The sequence below is a fragment of the Rhinoraja longicauda genome, chromosome 29 (genome assembly GCF_053455715.1).
Source record: "Rhinoraja longicauda isolate Sanriku21f chromosome 29, sRhiLon1.1, whole genome shotgun sequence".
Classification (NCBI taxonomy): Eukaryota; Metazoa; Chordata; class Chondrichthyes; order Rajiformes; family Arhynchobatidae; genus Rhinoraja; species Rhinoraja longicauda.
In genome coordinates, this window is record NC_135981.1 from 1,436,803 (window position 1) to 1,454,577 (window position 17,775).

A 17,775-nucleotide genomic window follows, 5' to 3' on the forward strand; every position below is an offset into this window, starting at 1 on the left:
GGTGAATACTTGAGGGGACACACATCGTTACACAATATCAAGATGATACCGTGCTGCATTTAAAGTCACTGTACTAAATTACCCAGGAACCTTTTTAAAAATTAATATTAAAAGCTCGCACGGTAGTTTCAGTTACAAGTGATGGCCTCCCAGTCTGGTTGCCCAACCCACACAGACCAGTTCGCTGGGATTCTTGTCGTCAGGTCCACCTACTTATGGTTATGTGTTGGAAGGAACTGCAGATGCTGGTTTAAACCGAAGACAGACACAAAAAGTTGGAGTAACTTGTTATGGTTACAATGAACCAGTTTGTATCTCCATTAAAACAAGGAAGTGCCAGAGCTAAACATTAAAAAGATGGAGTAACTCAGCGGGACAGGCATTATGTGTGGAGAACATGGATAGGTGACGTTGCAGATCGAGACTCTTCTTCACAGGTATCCATGTTCTCCAGAGATGTGGAAGATGGAACTGCAGATGTTGGTTTACACCGAAGATAGACATACAAAGCTGGAGTAACTCAGTAGGACAGGCAGCATCTCTGGAGAGAAGGAATGGGTGACGTTTCGACCCTTCTTAAGGGTCTCGACCCGAAACGTCACCCATCCCTTCTCCCCAGAGATGCTGCCTGTCCCGCTGAGTTACTCCAGCTTTTTGTGTTTGGGGTCTGCCTGTGTCTCCGACGCCTTTAAACCGTCCAAGGTGCCTGACAACTTAGCAAAAACACTTTGACACCAAGATATAGATCTGCAAATTCTGGTTTTAATTAAATATTTGTTAAGGAATCTCAAGAACCCCTTGTCAGTCAAACATCTTAATTATTGACATCTCCCGCGATTACAGCCACAAACATGTGGCACTCCACCAATACTCAGTTCCCGTGACCCAATATTTTTTTTCCAAGCCTTGGTTGTTGTCTAAACATAATCCAATATTTTTATTTTTACTTAAAACATTATCTTGTTCTCACTCCCCCCGCCCCCCCGCAAAAAAAAAGAAATTACCACACTTCGATAATTACACGCATCGAGTCACTTAACATGCAAAACTTGTGAGATTTATAGACGAGTAAAGACTCTCTCTCTCACACACACACACACACACAAATATATATAATGCCCGTGTACACACGAAATGCTGGAGTAACTCAGCGGGACAGGCAGCATCTCTGGAGAGAAGGAATGGGCGACGTTTCGGGTCGAGACCCTTCTTCAGACTGAGAGTCAGGGGAGGGGGAGACACAGAGATAAGGAAGTGCAAGGTGTGATAACGGGACATCAAAGCGGAAGCTGGGTCCAGGAAAACGTAGAATAGAAGATTGTTAGCTGGGAGTAGGTGACAACAAATCGAGGACAGTCAGACTGGTGAGAGAACAGTCCCCCACCCCCACCCCTCTCTCCGGTTGTTCCCCCAAAATCATACTGAGTCTAGAAAATCCATTTGTTTTCCAAAGTTCAACTACTTTGTGGAAACAAACTTATAAGAAGTCAGTCTTGGCGCCGTTTGTTTCTGAAATAGTCTGTCCACTTCGGGCAGTGAAGTTTCTTCCGAACTTTACATGTTGGTCTCGGGAAGTTTAACCCCGGGAGCAGCGGCGAGTTTAACCCTTTCAACACATTCCGTGACTCGGTCAAGTGGAACTGCAGATGCTGCTTTATCAACAGTGCTGGAGTTAAGTGCGCGGCTTCAGCCCTTCAGCCAAGTGCTGGTGGTGTTGCGGGTTGTGTACCAAGCTTTCCCGGCCCGGGGGGCCGGAGCCCCGGTGCTGCGAGCCCCGCACAGCCCGGTGTCAGGTCCCGGGCGGCCTGGGTCGCCGGGACGGTGGGTGGGTGGGTGGGTGGAAGGCAGGCTCACGGATCGGCGCCGCTCCCGGTCTCCGTCTGGCTGAAGAAGCCGGGGTTTTCCGACAGACTGGAGCGAATCTTCTTCTTCTCCTTGAAGCGGCCGGAGTGCGAGACCCTGACGTGCCGGCCCTTGGTGCTCTTGTCCACGATCTTCTCCAGCCTGGCCTCCAGCTGCGGGTCGCCCCTGGCGTCGCGGTCGGCGCTGTCAGTGTTGCTCGGCTCCACCGCCAACTCGCTCAGCACCTTCGAGCCGCTCTTCTTGCGCAAGAAGGTGAACTTCCACCACGACTGCGGCGTCCCATCGCCCATGGCTGGCAGCGCTGGCCCGCGGCTGCAGAGTGTCGCCGAGTAGCGCCTGCCCCGTCCCCGTCCGGTCCCGGTCCGCTTGCCCTCGGACTCCGCGCCGCTCCAGGTGCTCCGCTCACCTGCCTAGGTGTAAATGACCCTCCCCGTCACCTGGACGGCGCCACACGGCCGGTGCCGGTCCCGCCCCCAGCTCCGTCACCAATAAACTCCGCAAAACTCTGTGTACACAAGGAACTGCAGGTGCTGGCTAACACGCGACAAGGCACAAAGTGCTGGAGTAACTCCGCGGAAGAGGCATCGTCTCTGGAGAGAAGGAATGGAATGGGCGACGTTTCGGGTCGAGACCCTTCCTCAGACTGAGATTACGTCGCCCATTCCTTCTTTCCAGAGATGCTGCCCGACCCGCTGAGTTTTACTCCAGCATTTTGTGTCTACCTTCGGTTTGAACCGGCATCTGCAGTTCCTTCCCGTCCATGTTCTCCGGAGATGTTGCCTGAGTAACTACAACACTTTGTGCCCTTTTGCAAAAACTCTGCCTCTGATGCCGGAGCCGAGACGGGGAGACTCGCTACAGGAGAGTATCCAGGAAACAGTTTACGCGACAAAACCAGAGGAGATTCCTGCACATCAGGTCATCTGATTAAAAAAAAAACATTTGGGAAGCGCTCAGCGGGTCAGGCTGCATCTGCGGTCAAATCGAGTTGCTGCTGTTCATGTACCAGAGCCGTGAGTAACGGCACAATGAAAATCTACCTTGTACCATCCACCGACAAAACAAAACATAACGTTTAGGTAATGTCAAGCAAATGTCATGTAAAATTGCCCCTGGTGTGTCGGGAGTGCATGAGAAGATTGGTTAACATAGAACTAGTGTGAATGGTGATCGGTGGGTGGCCTGGTCTTGGTGGGCCGAAGGGCCAGTTCCCTCATATTTCACTTTCCTCAGCTGACAACCCAGCAGATAGACACAAAAAGCTGCAGGGACTCAGCGGGACAGGCAGCATCTCTGGAGAGAAGGAACAACCAAGTAGTAGAAGTATTGATTTCTCGAACTTCAAGTAATCCTTGCAACCCCCCCCCCCCCCAACTCTCTCTCCGTCCCTCCTCCACCCCAGTCTGTGTTTCACTGTCAACCAGGTGAGTTTCATTGTCTGTAACCCATTTTCTCTTATGCCACAGCCCACAATGGACCATTGTGGGCTGCAACAATGGCCCATTTCCATTATCATCATTACTTTTGTTCTGTATTTCTCTACATCACTGTCTACATCTCTCGTTTCCCTTTCCCTTGATTCGCAGTCTGAAGAAGGGTCTCGACCCGAAACATTGCCTATTCCTTTCCTCCAGAGATGCTGCCTGTCCCGCTCAGTCACTCCAGCTTTTTGTGCCCATCTTCGGCCTGTTTTCATGCTGTATCTTTCAATCAACATTGATCAAAGCATAATTGATTTCATCAGCATTGACTAGTAAAAAAACAATGAGGTTTGGAAACATTCGTAAGCGGTAGAATGTACCATGTACCTGTGCGTGGACAAGAGGCACGCAGTGGTAGGGATAGCACTGCAGAATGGACCGAATGGCCATGCGTTAGGTTTCAGCTCAGTGAGAGATGCCGGTAACATCCAACCAAAACCACTCGTTCCTGAGACAGAAACTCAGAGACTCGGGGAAGGGCATCTTGCTGCTTAGCAACGCAGCAAAAGTTTTGAAAACTAGAAGAACCTCACTTTTGTTGTAAAAAGCCATAAGTGGTTTCAGTGAACTGCGAGGGAATGATTCCATTCAAGGGTGGAGCCTGCCGACAATGGTTCATTGGATGGAGAGTTTCCATGTCCTTCAGAAAACCTTTCACTCATTTTCTTGATGTCACTTCAGAAATGCGAAAAGTTGGGAAAGTTTAAATTTTGTTTCAACGTTGCCTGGGTAACAAAAATACCCCCTTTGTGTACTGCCCGCCGCACTCTGCCTGTGCATATACATCAACGTGTACACTGCTGGCTCAGGTGTAGAAACAAGCAACTGCAGACGCTGGTTTACAAAAAAAGACACAAAGTGCTGGAGTAACTCAGCGGGTCAGGCAGCATCTGTGGAGAACATGGATAGGTGACGTTTCACAGAGTGCTGGAGGAACTCAGCGGGTCAGGCAGCATCTCAGGAGAACATGGATGTGTGACGTTTCGGGTCAGGACCCTTCTTCAGACTCTCTTGCACCCTTTTGCAGACAGTCTGAAGAACGGTCTCGACCCGAAACGTCACCAAAGTAAATAAGCTGATGTGCTCTCCTGAACAAGGCACCAGCGTGACGAGACCAGGTTAGATTCCCCAGTATGGCCTACTACCCCCACTAGAACTTTTTATTTCAAACTGCCGGCGTGACATCGGCCGCCTCAAATTTTCCACCCCCCTGACTAACTCTAACCTCTCCCCTCCTGAACGTGCAGCCCTCAACTCACTCCGCAACAACCCGGACTTAATAATTAAACCCGCTGACAAGGGAGGGGCTGTGGTAGTCTGGCGTGCTGACCTCTACCGCACCGAGGCCAGACGACAACTATCAGACACCTCTTCCTACCTATCCCTGGACCATGACCCCACCGATGAACACCAGACCTTCATCAGCAGCACCATCACCGACCTCACCAACTCCGGCGAACTACCCCTCAGTGCCTCCAATCTCATAGTTCCCCAGCCCCGCACGGCCCGATTCTACCTCCTACCCAAAATCCACAAACACAATTGTCCCGGCAGACCCATTGTCTCTGCCTGCTCATGCCCCACCGAACTTATCTCTACCTACCTCGACTCCATCCTATCCCCCCTGGTCAAATCCCTCCCCACCTACGTCCAAGACACCTCACACGCTCTCCATCTCCTGGATAACTTCCGGTTCCCAGGCCCCCACTCCCTCATTTTCACCATGGATGTCCAGTCACTCTACACTTCCATCCCCCACAAGGATGGTCTCGAAGCCCTCCGTTTCTTCCTCGACCGTAGAACCAGCCAATCCCCATCGACCAACACTCTCCTCCGCCTAGCAGAGCTGGTTCTTACCCTCAACAACTTCTCCTTTGACTCCTCCCACTTCCTCCAAACCAGAGGCGTAGCTATGGGCACTCGCATGGGCCCTAGCTACGCCTGCCTCTTTGTCGGGTACGTCGAACAATCCCTGTTCCAGACGTACACTGGCCCCATCCCAGAACTCTACCTCCGCTACATCGACGACTGCATTGGTGCTACCTCTTGCACCCATGCAGAACTCACTGACTTTATACACTTCACCTCCAATTTCCATCCTGCCCTTAAATATACCTGGACTATCTCTGACATCTCCCTCCCGTTTCTGGACCTCACCATCTCCATCACAGGAGAAAAATTAGTGACGGACATTTATTACAAGCCCACCGACTCGCACAGCTATCTGGACTACACTTCTTCCCACCCGGTCCCCTGCAAAAAGTCTATCCCCTACTCCCAATTCCTCCGTCTACGCCGCATCTGTGCCCGGGATGAGGTGTTTCAGACTAGGGCTTCCGAGATGTCCTCGTTTTTCAGAAAACGGGGCTTCCCCTCCTCCATTATAGATGAGGCTCTCACTAGGGTCTCTTCTACATCCCGCAGCTCCGCTCTTGCTCCCCATCCCCCCACTCGCAACAAGGACAGGATCCCCCTCGTTCTCACCTTCCACCCCACCAGCCAGCGGATCCAACATATCATCCACCAACATTTCCGTCACCTACAACAGGACCCCACCACTGGCCATATCTTCCCATCCCCTCCCCTCTCTGCATTCCGCAGAGACCGTTCCCTCCGCAACTCCCTGGTCCACTCGTCCCTTCCTACCCAAACCACCCTAACCCCGGGCACTTTCCCTTGCAACCGCACGAGATGCAACACCTGTCCCTTTACCTCCCCCCTCAACTCCATCAAAGGACCCAAACATTCTTTCCAGGTGAGACAGAGGTTCACCTGCACCTCCTCCAACCTCATCTATTGCATCCGCTGCTCTAGATGTCAACTCATCTATATCGGCGAAACCAAGCGCAGGCTCGGCGATCGCTTCGCTGAACACCTGCGCTCGGTCCGCATTAACGCCACTGATCTCCCGGTGGCCCAGCACTTCAACTCCCCCTCCCATTCCCAGTCTGACCTCTCTGTCATGGGCCTCCTCCAGTGCCATAGTGAGGCCCGCCGGAAATTGGAGGAGCAGCACCTCATATTTCGCCTGGGCAGTTTGCGGCCCGGTGGTATGAACGTTGACTTCTCCAACTTCAGATAGCTCCTCTGTCCCTCCCTTCCCCTCCTCCTTCCCAGATCTCCCTCTATCTTCCTGTCTCCACCTATATCCTTCCTTTGTCCCACCCCCGACATCAGTCTGAAGAAGGGTCTCGACCCGAAACGTCACCCATTCCTTCTCTCCCGAGATGCTGCCTGACCTGCTGAGTTACTCCAGCATTTTGTGAATAAATCGATTTGTACCAGCATCTGCAGTTATTTTCTTATAGATTGCTGGTGATATGGATGCCCAGGAACCTGAAGCTGTTGACCATGTCCGCAGTAGCCTGTTGATGAGGACAAGGGCATCTTCACCCTCTTTACTCCACCCTCTGTACACTCAGTGCTGCAACTAGGGTTGCCAACTGTCCCGTATTAGCCGAGACATCCCGTATTTTGGGCTAAATTAGTTTGTCCCGTACGGGACCGCCCTTGTCCCGTATTAGTAGGGTTGCCAACTTCCTCATTCCTAAATACGGGACAAAGGGTGACGTCACCGCCCGCGCCCCACGTGACCTCTCCCAGCTAGCGGCCACGTGCTCCCGCTCCACCAATGGCGGCCGCCCGGGCCGGGAGCACGTGGCCGCTGGCTGGGTGAGGTCACGTGGGGCGCGGGGCGGTGACGTCACCCTTTGTCCCGTATTTGGGAGTGAGGAAGTTGGCAACCCCTAGCTGCAACTGAACCATCCTACCACAGCCAGAGATAATTCCTGAACTGCTATCCAGCTCATTGGTGACCCTCAGCCTATACTTGATCGGACTTTGCTGGCTTCACCTTGCACTAAACGTTAGTTCCTTATCATGTGAATTATCACTGTGAATGGGTCGACAGTAATCACACCAGTGAAGAAGGGTCTCGACCCGAAACGTCACCCATTCCTTCTCTCCAGAGATGCTGCCTGACCTGTTGAGTTACTCCAGCATTTTGTGAAATAAATACCTCCGATTTGCACCAGCATCTGCAGTTATTCTCTTACACCAGTGGGCCACATGAGTGGCAAGGGTGTGCGGTAAAATTGTGTAATTTGTGTAAACACTATGTAACGACGAATTGAATGTGAACATATACAGCCTCCGAAAATGCTGGAAGAATTTTCTGCACAGTTCCTGTATATATTTATTTACTTGAATAAAGTTTATTTTGATATATATTTTTTAAATCATGTATTGTCTTTACGACGAAGTAAAATGCTGGAGTAACTCAGCGGGACCCTTCTTCAGACTGACTGGTTAGCACGCAAAAACAAAAGCTTTTCGCTGTACCTCGGTACACGTGACAATAAACTAAACTGAAACTGAACTGCTGCCTAGTTTAGTTTAGAAATACAGCACGGAAACAGGCCCTTCGGCCCACCTAGTCCACGCTGACCAGCGATCCCCGCACTAACACTATCCTACACACACTAGGGACGATTTACATTAATGGCAAGCCAATTGACCTAAAAATCTGCACCTCTTTGGAGTGTGGGAAGAAACCAAAAATCTCGGAGATACCCCACGCAGGTCATGGGGGGAACTTACAAACTCCGCACAGATAGCACCCGTAGGCAAGATCGAACCCGGGTCTCGGGCCCTACAAGGGCTGTAAGGCAGCAACTCCACCGCTGTGCCACCGTGCCGCCCATGTCGTACAGTTAACCAACATAATGTTGGTTTGTTATGGTGAGCAGAGATGGTTATGGTGAGCAAGGCAGTTCCCGGGAGTTCCATCAAAGGAAGTGTTGCACATTTGAGCTTATGATTCAAAATCAACACAGAGTTTAAATTGTGCCTTCCATGAGTCAAGACAAATGGGAAGGTCTGAGAGGGAATTCCAGAGATAAGAATCTGTGAATAAGAAGCGGTGCTCCCACTCAGACACACAATGGAGGTGACGCAAGGGAGGAAAGTGAACCATGTCAAAGGTTCAGATCGAATGATAAGGACGGAGATATGAAACATACAGAATAGTGAAAGACTTAGAGTGGATGTGGTGAGGATGTTTCCACTAATGGGAGAGTCTAGGACCAGAGGTCATAGCCTCAGAATTAAAGGAGGTTCTTTTACGAAGATGAGGAGAAACTTCTTTAGCCAGAGGGTGGACAATAAAGGCTAACCTGATTCTGATTGGTAAGACCACAGACAGGAAAATATGTCACGGGCATATGGGGTTAGGAGGAGATATAGATCAGCCATGATAAAATAGCGGAGTAGACTTGATGGGCCAAACGGCCTAATTCTGCTCCCACCACGTAGGAACCTACAAGCTGTGACATGGAGTTGTGGAAAAATTAAATAATATAGGAGGAGATAAAATGTTCAAGGACTTCAGGGAGGAAGTGGAAGTTGGAGATAGAGGCATTCAAAAAAGGACACAAAGTGCTGGAGTAACTCAGCGGGTCGGGCAGCATCTCTGGAGAACATGGATAGACAATGTTTCAGGTTGACAGAGAACATAGATGGGTGATGTTTCCGGTCAATAACCTTGTGAAGAAGGGTCCTGACCTGAAACCTATCCATGTTCTCCACAGATGCTGCCTGACCCACTGAGTTACTCCAGCACTCCGTGAAACATCACCTATGCATGTTCTCCAGAGATGCTGCCTGACCCACTGAGATACTCCAGCACTCTGTGAAACGTCACCTATCCATGTTCTCCAAAGATGCTGTGTGACCCACTGAGTTACTTCAGCACTCTGTGAAATGTCACCTATCCATGTTCTCCAGAGATGCTGCCTGACCCACTGAGTTACTCCAGCACTCTCTGAAACGTCACCTATCCATGTTCTCCAAAGATGCTGCCTGACCCACTGAGTTACTCCAGCACTCTGTGCTTTTGTTTTGTAAAGCAGCCTCTGTAGTTCTTTGTTGATCTAAAATCATTGCTCATTTCAGGGTTAGTCCATCACATGCATATTTACAGAGACAGCTACTGTTACCCCTGGAAGCAGAGTTTCACTGCGGCATCTGTCATTATTAGTTGGTTTCTTTTGGCACGAAGCATCATTATATATGAAAGGACGAGTCTACCCTGTCCCAAGGAGCTGGTTTCATTTTAACTGCTGGAATTAATCCAGGACTGTGTCCAACTCAACAAACAAAACCAGTGTTAAGGAAGTCCTCTTCCCTTTGGGCACAGGTTGTGTGTTGAGTTTATTCCCCTTACTGAAAGTTTCCTGGCACAGTTTTTAGTATTTATGCCTCAGGTCAGATTGTGTTGCCTACCGTTTATTTGTTGCTGTTTGGCGAGTTTCTGGGGAGCAAATTGGTGGCTGAGTGAATCCACTTCAGATGTAATACTTAACTGCAAAATAGTCCGGCATGGAAACTGGTCTGAAGAAGGGTCTCGACCCGAAACGTCACATTTTCTCCAGCGATGCTGCCCGTCCCGCTGAGTTACTCCAGCTTTTTGTGTCTAGCTCTGGCACTTCCTTGGACTGCGATAGTTTTAATGGAGATGCAAACTTGTTGATTGTAACCATAACAAAACTAGGTTGACAACATTGGCATGGGTAAGGTTTAATTGGATAACACGGAATTACAGGACATTTATAAGTTCATAAGTCATAGGAGCAGAATTAGGCCATTCAGCCCATTGGATCTACTCCACCATTCAATCATGGCTGATCTATATTTCCCCCCCAACTCCATTCTCCTGCCTTCTTCCCACAACCCTTGACACGTGTACTAATCAGGTATCTGTCAATCTCTGCCTTAGAAATACCCGATGACTTGGTCTTTGGCCTCATCATCATCATCATTATCATCATCAATGGCGATCAAGCAAGGTTGAGTCTGGTTGTCCTGGAGTGTCCAGTCTCTGCTATGTCCCTGCAGGTAGCCCAGTTCATCACACAGACCTGACTTCCCACCATTGACTCCATCTACACTTCACTCTGCCAAAGTAGCCAACATAATCAAAGACTTGTCCCACCCCGGTCATTCCTTCTTCTCCCCGCTCCCATCTAGCAGAAGGTACAGAAGCTTGAAAGCGCGCACCACCAGACTCAGGAACAGATTCTTCGCTCTGTTATCAGGTTTCTGAATGGTCCTTCCATAAGCTAGGGTACTGTCCGATTCACCTCTACCCCATTGCGGACATTGGACTTTGTCTCTGGAACTGATGTGCTACAATGCTGAGAACCATATTCTGCACTCTGTATCTTCCCCTCAGCCCCACCTGTTGTACATGAGTTTGACTTGATTGTATTTATGTATGGTATTATCTGATCTGATTAGATATCATGCAAAACAAAGTACTTCACTTGCTACACGAGACATTAATAAACTTAAATCTAAAGTTTTGGGGAAGGCAAAGAGTGATGTGTTCAGTACCAGTCAGAGCCTTGGAACAATCAATTCTTTCTCGTACCTGGCTGATCTTGAGAACAAAAGAGATAAAGAAGATTAAAGCAGGAATCTCCACCCACGCCGCCCTTTCCTGTCCTATTCATGTTAGTTTAATCTGGCAGAAGAGGCCAGGAACAAGGGAAGGGAGGAGAGAGTCAGCAGTCGATACTGGCTGAGAACAGCTCAGAATTACTCCCACTGGCCACCAGCAAACAAACAAACGGCAATAATCACGGGCACCTCCCCTCCTTGCCACTCCTGAACGTGGGGACTCAATGCAGGCACGGTGGCACAGCGGGTAGAGCTACTGCCTCACGGCACCAGAGACCCAGGTTCGATCCTGACTACAGGCGCTGTCTGTATGTTGTTTACACGTTCTCCCTGTGATCGCGTGGGTTTTCTCCGGGTGCTCTGGTTTCCTCCCACCCTCCAAAGACTTCCAGGTTTGTAGGTTAATTGGCTTCTTTGTAAATTGTATGTCGGGTGGTGCTAGTATACGGGATAATTGCTGGTCGGCGTGGACTCGGTGGGCCGAAGGGCCTATTTCTGCGCTGTATCTCTAAAGTCTAAAGACGACATGAGTTAAGGAGAGAGTGAGGCTTTCTCTCCAGTGTTTACATCAAACAAGGTCAGGGCAGCGGCCACACGGATCAGACGCAGAGTAACTGTCGCTTGTATTGTCCCAGCACATTCTCCCTGAACTAGGCTTAGATATAGAGTGACCCTCCCATATACTGTGCCATCACACATTTACTAGGACAGGCTTAGATATAGCGTCAAGCTCCAGAACACAGTCCCAAGACCCCCAACTTTCACTGGGCTCGGGTTAGATCCTGTACCCAGTCCCATTACACTTTCACAGGGACAGGCAACATCTCCGGAGAGAAGGATTGGGTGACATTTCAGGTCGAGACCCTTCTTCTGTTCTTCTGAAGCAGGGTCTCGACCCGAAACGTCACCCATTCCTTCTCTCCAGAGACGCTGCCTGTCCTGCTGAGTTACTCCAGCAGTTTGTGTCTACCGCCCCTTTACGGGCGACTATTTGCAAACCTTGGGTGTGCAAGCAAAGAATTTCACTGAGACTTGTCACATGTGACAATAAAGTATTCATTAGTTCATGGTACATAATGCATGGGACCCCTATATAAGAGTCACCAGGCATTGGCACCATTGGCCAGTCCCAACTATGGCTGACATCTCGGGTCGAGACCCTTCTTCTAATGAAAGGTCTTGACCCAAAACATCACCCATTCCTTCTCTCAAGAGATGCTGCCTGTCCCGCTGAGTTACGCCAGCATTTTGTTTCTATCTTCGGTGTGGACCAGCATCTGCAGCAAATTCCTACACATTTCTCAAGGTGAGGTTCCCAGGTGCACAATGGTTAATTATCAACCAAGTGTGGACAACCCAGCCTCTCTCACACTGACTCATCCCAGCACTGTTGGTTTTATTGGGGAGTGCTGGCCACCGCAGCACAATGCCTTTTTGTTGAGTCACCTGGAAAATTGCAGCTTATTGTGAAGGTCAGTACTTGGACAACATGCACTAAGCCATGTCCAGAACAGCTTCCCTCCCCAAACACAACTCCTCTCACAGGCTAGGTATAGGATCCTCTAAAGCAGTTAGCTATCCTGAGCAATGAGTCGTTGCGGATGAACATGTGGATATCAACAGATACGTAGGGGCAAGGAACAACAGATACCGGTTAATACGCAAAAGGACACAAAGTGCTGGAGTAACTCAGCGGGTCAGGCAGCATCTCTGGAGAACATGTATAGGTGACGTTTCACAGAGTGCTGGAGTAACTCAGCGGGTCAGGCAGCATCTGTGGAGAACATGGATAGGTGACGTTTCACAGAGTGCTGGAGTAACTCAGTGGGTAAGGCAACATCTGTGGAGAACATGGATATGTGACGTTTCACAGAGTGCTGGAGTAACTCAGCGGGTCAGGCAGCATCTGTGGAGAACATGGATGGGTGATGTTTCACAGAGTGCTGGAGTAACTCAATAGGTCAGGCAGCATCTCTGGAGAACATGCAGGTTTGTAGGTTAATTGGCTTGGTATAAATGTAAATTGTCCCTAGTGCGCGTGTAGGATAATGTTAATATGCGGGGATCGCTGGTCGGCGCGGACGCGGTGGGCCGAAGGGCCTGTTTCAGATTGGGTCGGCCTCTGTTGCCGGGCCTGTTTCCCGCGCTGTATCTCTAAACCAAACTAAACTAAGAACAAGTGTAGTTATTGCTGCAGTTCGGAGAGAACATAGCGAATAGATGAGACAGTTACTGAGTGATAAACACTGGTGCTCCACGCTGGGGACTCTTCCCTTTGCTCATGGTCGACAGACTGCTGTGGGAACTGGAGTCCCTGAGCTGGAGAGGGAGGTGTGGTGGGTCATCGAGTCCCTGGCCGACAGGGAGAGGCCAGCCGGTCTGTGGGAAAAACAAACAGCGAGATGGAGATTCTCTGAAGGCAAGGTCGATCTGTATCTAATGCCCCGGATTCGCAGCAATGGCTGAACGTCACATCACACGAGCAGCCGGAGTTCGGGCACTGGCTCCCCTCATACCTTCAGCGTTAAAGAATGTCAGCAATCCCATATCTTCTGATTAATGGGTGGCATGGTGGTGCGGTGATAGAGTGGCTGCTTTACGCACCGGAGACCCGGGTTCAATCCTGATTGCGGGTGCCATGTGTGTGGAGTTTGCACATTCTCTCCGTGATCACGTGGGTTTTCTCCGGGTGCTCCGGTTTCCTCCCACACTCCAAAGACGTGCAAGTTTGATGGATTAATTGGCTTCCGTACACATTGCAAATTGTCCCTAGTGTGTAGGATAGCTAGTGTATGGGGTAATCGCTGTTCAGCATGGACTCAGTGGGCCGAAGGACCTGCCATGAATTGTAAAGTGTCCCTCGTGTGTAGGATCGCTGGTCGGCACAGACTCGGTTATATCTAATGTCCAAATCTCTGTACACCTGCCAGGGGTCTGCATAGAGGCCGATCCGATCTGCGATTAAACAAATCACTAAATAATAAATTCAACCATTTGATATGCAAACACTTTAATGAGGGCTGGAAGTGAGTGGAACAGCCTTGGCCGTTGTGTGGTGATGCAGTGATGTGAAGGTTAATGTATCAACAACACCTGTACTTTGGAACCAGGGCCACATGCACCTGACACTGACTCATTTGTTTATACTCACAGCCACACAGAGTGCAGAAACAGGCCCTTCAGTCCACCAAGTCCATGCCAACCAACAACCACACAAACCGTCCATTAATCCCATTTTGTCCCCACATTCTCGAGGAGCGGACGCACCACACACGGGAGGTGTGGACGTGCAAACGTGGGAGAACGTGCAAACTCCACACAGACAGGGCGGCCACGGTGGCGCAGCAGTAGAGTTGCTGCCTTTCAGCGCTAGCAGCTCTGGACACACGAGTTCGATCCCAACTACGGGCGCTGTCTGTACGGAGTTTGTACGTTCTCCCCGTGACCTGCGTGGGTTTTCTCCGAGATCTTCGGTTTCCTCCCACACTCCAAAGACGTGCAGGTTTGTAGGTTAATTGGCTTGGTAAATGTAAAAATTGTCCCTAGTGGGTGTAGGATAGTGTTAGTGTGCGGGGATCGCTGGTCGGCGTGGACTCAGTGGGCCGAAGGGCCTGTTTCTGCGCTGTATCTCTAAACTAAACAGCACCCGAGGTCTGGATCGAACCCGGGTCTCTGGTGCTGTGAGGCAGCAGCTCTACCAGCTGCACCAACGTGCCACCCCTGACTCTTGCAGGGCACGAGATGATGCTGGATACATGGTGACTCTTTGTGTACTGTCTCGGTGAGGTCTACTATCCTCACACTACAATTGTTGACTTTTGTACCTAATTATGATTATGCTTACCTAAGGTGTGATTTTTTGCAGAACATAGAATTTCACTGTATCTAGGTACATACGAGAATAAAGTACCATTGATAGAACCATTGAATGCTGAGGGACGCAAGGTATTGCAGATGCCAGAATCCTGAACTAAACACAAAGTGCTGGAGGGACTCAGCGGGTCAGGCAGCATCTGTGGTGGGAATGGACAAACTATGTTTCGGGTCGGGATCTTTCCCGAGGTCAGAAAGGGAATGAGATGTTCTCAGCCTAAAGGAATTCGGGGAATGAGAATTTCTCTGGGGTTAAATCGCGGCTGCGGAATAATGTCAGCCTGCTGGAGTCTCGCTGAATGTTTAACAGAGAAGCTCAATCATTAACCTGGCTAACTACTGATCCTCTCCCAATAACCGTTGCCCCATGATGTGTAAAAACTTTGCAGCAATTAATTTAGTTTTATACCTCTTATGTAAAGGTAGCGATGAGATCACTGTGGCCATAAAAGTAAATGTGCCAACTTTGATAAAAATAAAATAAAAAGTCTTGCACAGCACTGATCTCCTCATCTAAAGAAGGGTCCCGACCCAGAACGTCGCCTTTCCGTTCTCCAAGATGCTGCTGGGTTACTCCTGCACTTTGGATCTTTTTTGGTACACCAGCATCTGCAGTTCCTTGTGTCTTCAACAACAAACCATTGGTCATTTGTTCGTTGTTAGTCCTGAACTTTCTCTGCATCAGATCCTCTCCAAATCCCTAATGTACTCGCATCTTACCAATCCAAAATCTAATCCTACTGATGGAGCTGTTGTTGTGGTATTGGTCATGGTCACAGAGTGATACAGCGTGGAAACAGGCCCTTCAGCCCAACTTGCCCACCCCAGCCAATATGTCCCAGCTGCAATAGTCCCACCTGCCTGCGTTTGGTCCATATCCCTCCAAGTCCAGAACCAGGGGCCACAGTCTAAGAATAAAGGGGAGGCCATTTAAAACTGAGGTGAGAAAAAAACGTTTTCACCCAGAGAGTTGTGAATTTGTGGAATTCTCTGCCACGGAAGGCAGTGGAGGCCAATTCACTGGATGAATTTAAAAGAGAGTTCGATAGAGCTCTAGGGGCTAGTAGAATCAAGGAATATGGGAAAAAGGCAGGCACAGGTTACTGATTGTGGATGATCAGCCATGATCACAATGAATGGCGGTGCTGGCTCGAAGGGCCAAATGGCCTCCTCCTGCACCTATTTTCTATGTTTCTAAACCTGTCCTATCCATGTACCTGTCTAACTGTTTCTTAAACAGTGAGTTGGTCAACGGAATCAATGCAAATATCAGCACGTTGGCTCAATGCTGCCAACCCACAACCCATTCAATGGTTTCTTTATTATCACGTGTACCAAGATACTGTGAAATTCTTCTTTTGCATACAGATTAGAAGATTGTTGCCATATATACGTATAATGACATCATACATAGAAACAGCCCACTGAGCCTATATGCAATAGTCTATATAGAAACATAGACATAGAAACATAGAAAATAGGTGCAGGAGTAGGCCATTCGGCCCTTCGAGCCTGCACCGCCATTCAATATGATCATGGCTGATCATCCAGCTCAGTAGCCTGTACCTGCCTTCTCTCCATACCCCCTGATCCCTTTAGCAAAAAGGGCCACATCTAACTCCCTCTTAAATATAGCCAATGAACTGGCCTCAACTACCTTCTGTGGCAGAGAATTCCACAGACTCACCACTCTCTGTGTGAAGAAATGTTTTCTCATCTCGGTCCTAAAAGATTTCCCCCTTATCCTTAAGCTGTGACCCCTGGTTCTGGACTCCCCCAACATCGGGAACAATCTTCCCGCATCTAGCCTCTCCAACCCCTTAAGAATTTTATATGTTTCTATAAGATCCCCCCTCAGTCTTCTAAATTCCAGCGAGTTCAAGCCCAGTCTATCCAGTCTTTCCTCATATGAAAGTCCCACCATCCCAGGGATCAATCTGGTGAACCTTTTCTGTACTCCCTCTAAGGCAAGAACGTCTTTCCTCAGGTTAGGAGACCAAAACTGCACACAATACTCCAGGTGCGGTCTCACCAAGGCCCTGTACAACTGCAGCAGAACCTCCCTGCTCCTAAACTCAAATCCTCTTACTATGAATGCCAACATAACATTCGCTTTCTTCACTGCCTGCTGCACACACTGATCCTATATCCACACACTGATCCTTACCAGGGCTTTAGCCAAACCCCATGGTTTGCCCAAAGAGAGCCACAAACCACCTTGTTTCTGTTGAACCTCAACTTCCACCACCCCACCAGTGGCCCTTGTGCCTTCAGCTGTCTGGGATCTCAGTCCGTAATTCCCTCCCTAACCCTCTCAGCCTCTCCTTTAGGATCTTCCCTTGACCAAACTCTTGGTCACCTGCCTCATTATCTCTGATGCACATTAGTGATAATACTTTTCTGGTGAGCGCTCATGAAAGGCACTTTGGAGAGTTTGTGGACGATGCATCATTTAAATCCGTTAATTGGAAATCTTCTTGCAAGTGCATATCTGCATTGGAACATGTTTCCATTTGTCCCCGAAACCTCCTTCAGTAACATTGTCCCCAGCGGTGCCTCTCTGACGCAGTGATTGTGCATGCAAAGACCCGCTGCCTAATGGGGTCGCTCAGAATAACCGTAAACAAACACCAATGGTAGAGAGACATGACTGTTCGCAAACCAGGGGATGTCATCCGTTAAAACCGACTTAATAACTCACTCATTTAATTGCAGGCAGCAAGGCTGGAGTTTCAATGAGTTTCTTTATCCAATGACCGCAATAAATGTAAGAAGGGAAATTCTGTTACCAAATGTCCGACTGTGCATAAAATCCCAAGTCAGAGGAGGTCAGGCAACAGGTCCCAGAAATCTCCTAGAACCTACCCTTGACAATGCTTTCACAGATGTACACCAGGCCATCATCTCCTAGACTGTTATCATTACCTCAGCAATCTCTCTTCCACAGCCTTCGAGCTTATTGATCCCCAGCCCTGCATTGTCCACTCCTATCTGCTTCCTAACATGCAGAAACATGACTGCCCTGGCAGGCCCATTGTTTGCTGTCTGTTCCTGCCCCACTGAACTCATCTCCAAGTATGTCACTAAGTGCTGGAGTAAC

At 49.3% G+C, this 17,775-nt stretch overlaps 1 protein-coding gene across 1 annotated transcript; it reads right to left on the minus strand.

Moving 5' to 3' along the window:
• Positions 1-754: 754 nt before the first annotated feature.
• Positions 755-2,478, minus strand: LOC144607640 (proline-rich protein 15-like protein A). Its single transcript, XM_078424609.1, has one exon. It carries the CDS (start codon positions 2,151-2,153, stop codon positions 1,851-1,853), a length of 303 nt encoding a protein of 100 aa, XP_078280735.1. The 5' UTR covers positions 2,154-2,478; the 3' UTR covers positions 755-1,850.
• Positions 2,479-17,775: the final 15,297 nt, after the last annotated feature.

Bases quoted from the DNA above. Each gene is read 5' to 3' on its own strand.
- LOC144607640 (XM_078424609.1), bottom strand. From the start codon at position 2,153: ATGGGCGATGGGACGCCGCAGTCGTGGTGGAAGTTCACCTTCTTGCGC.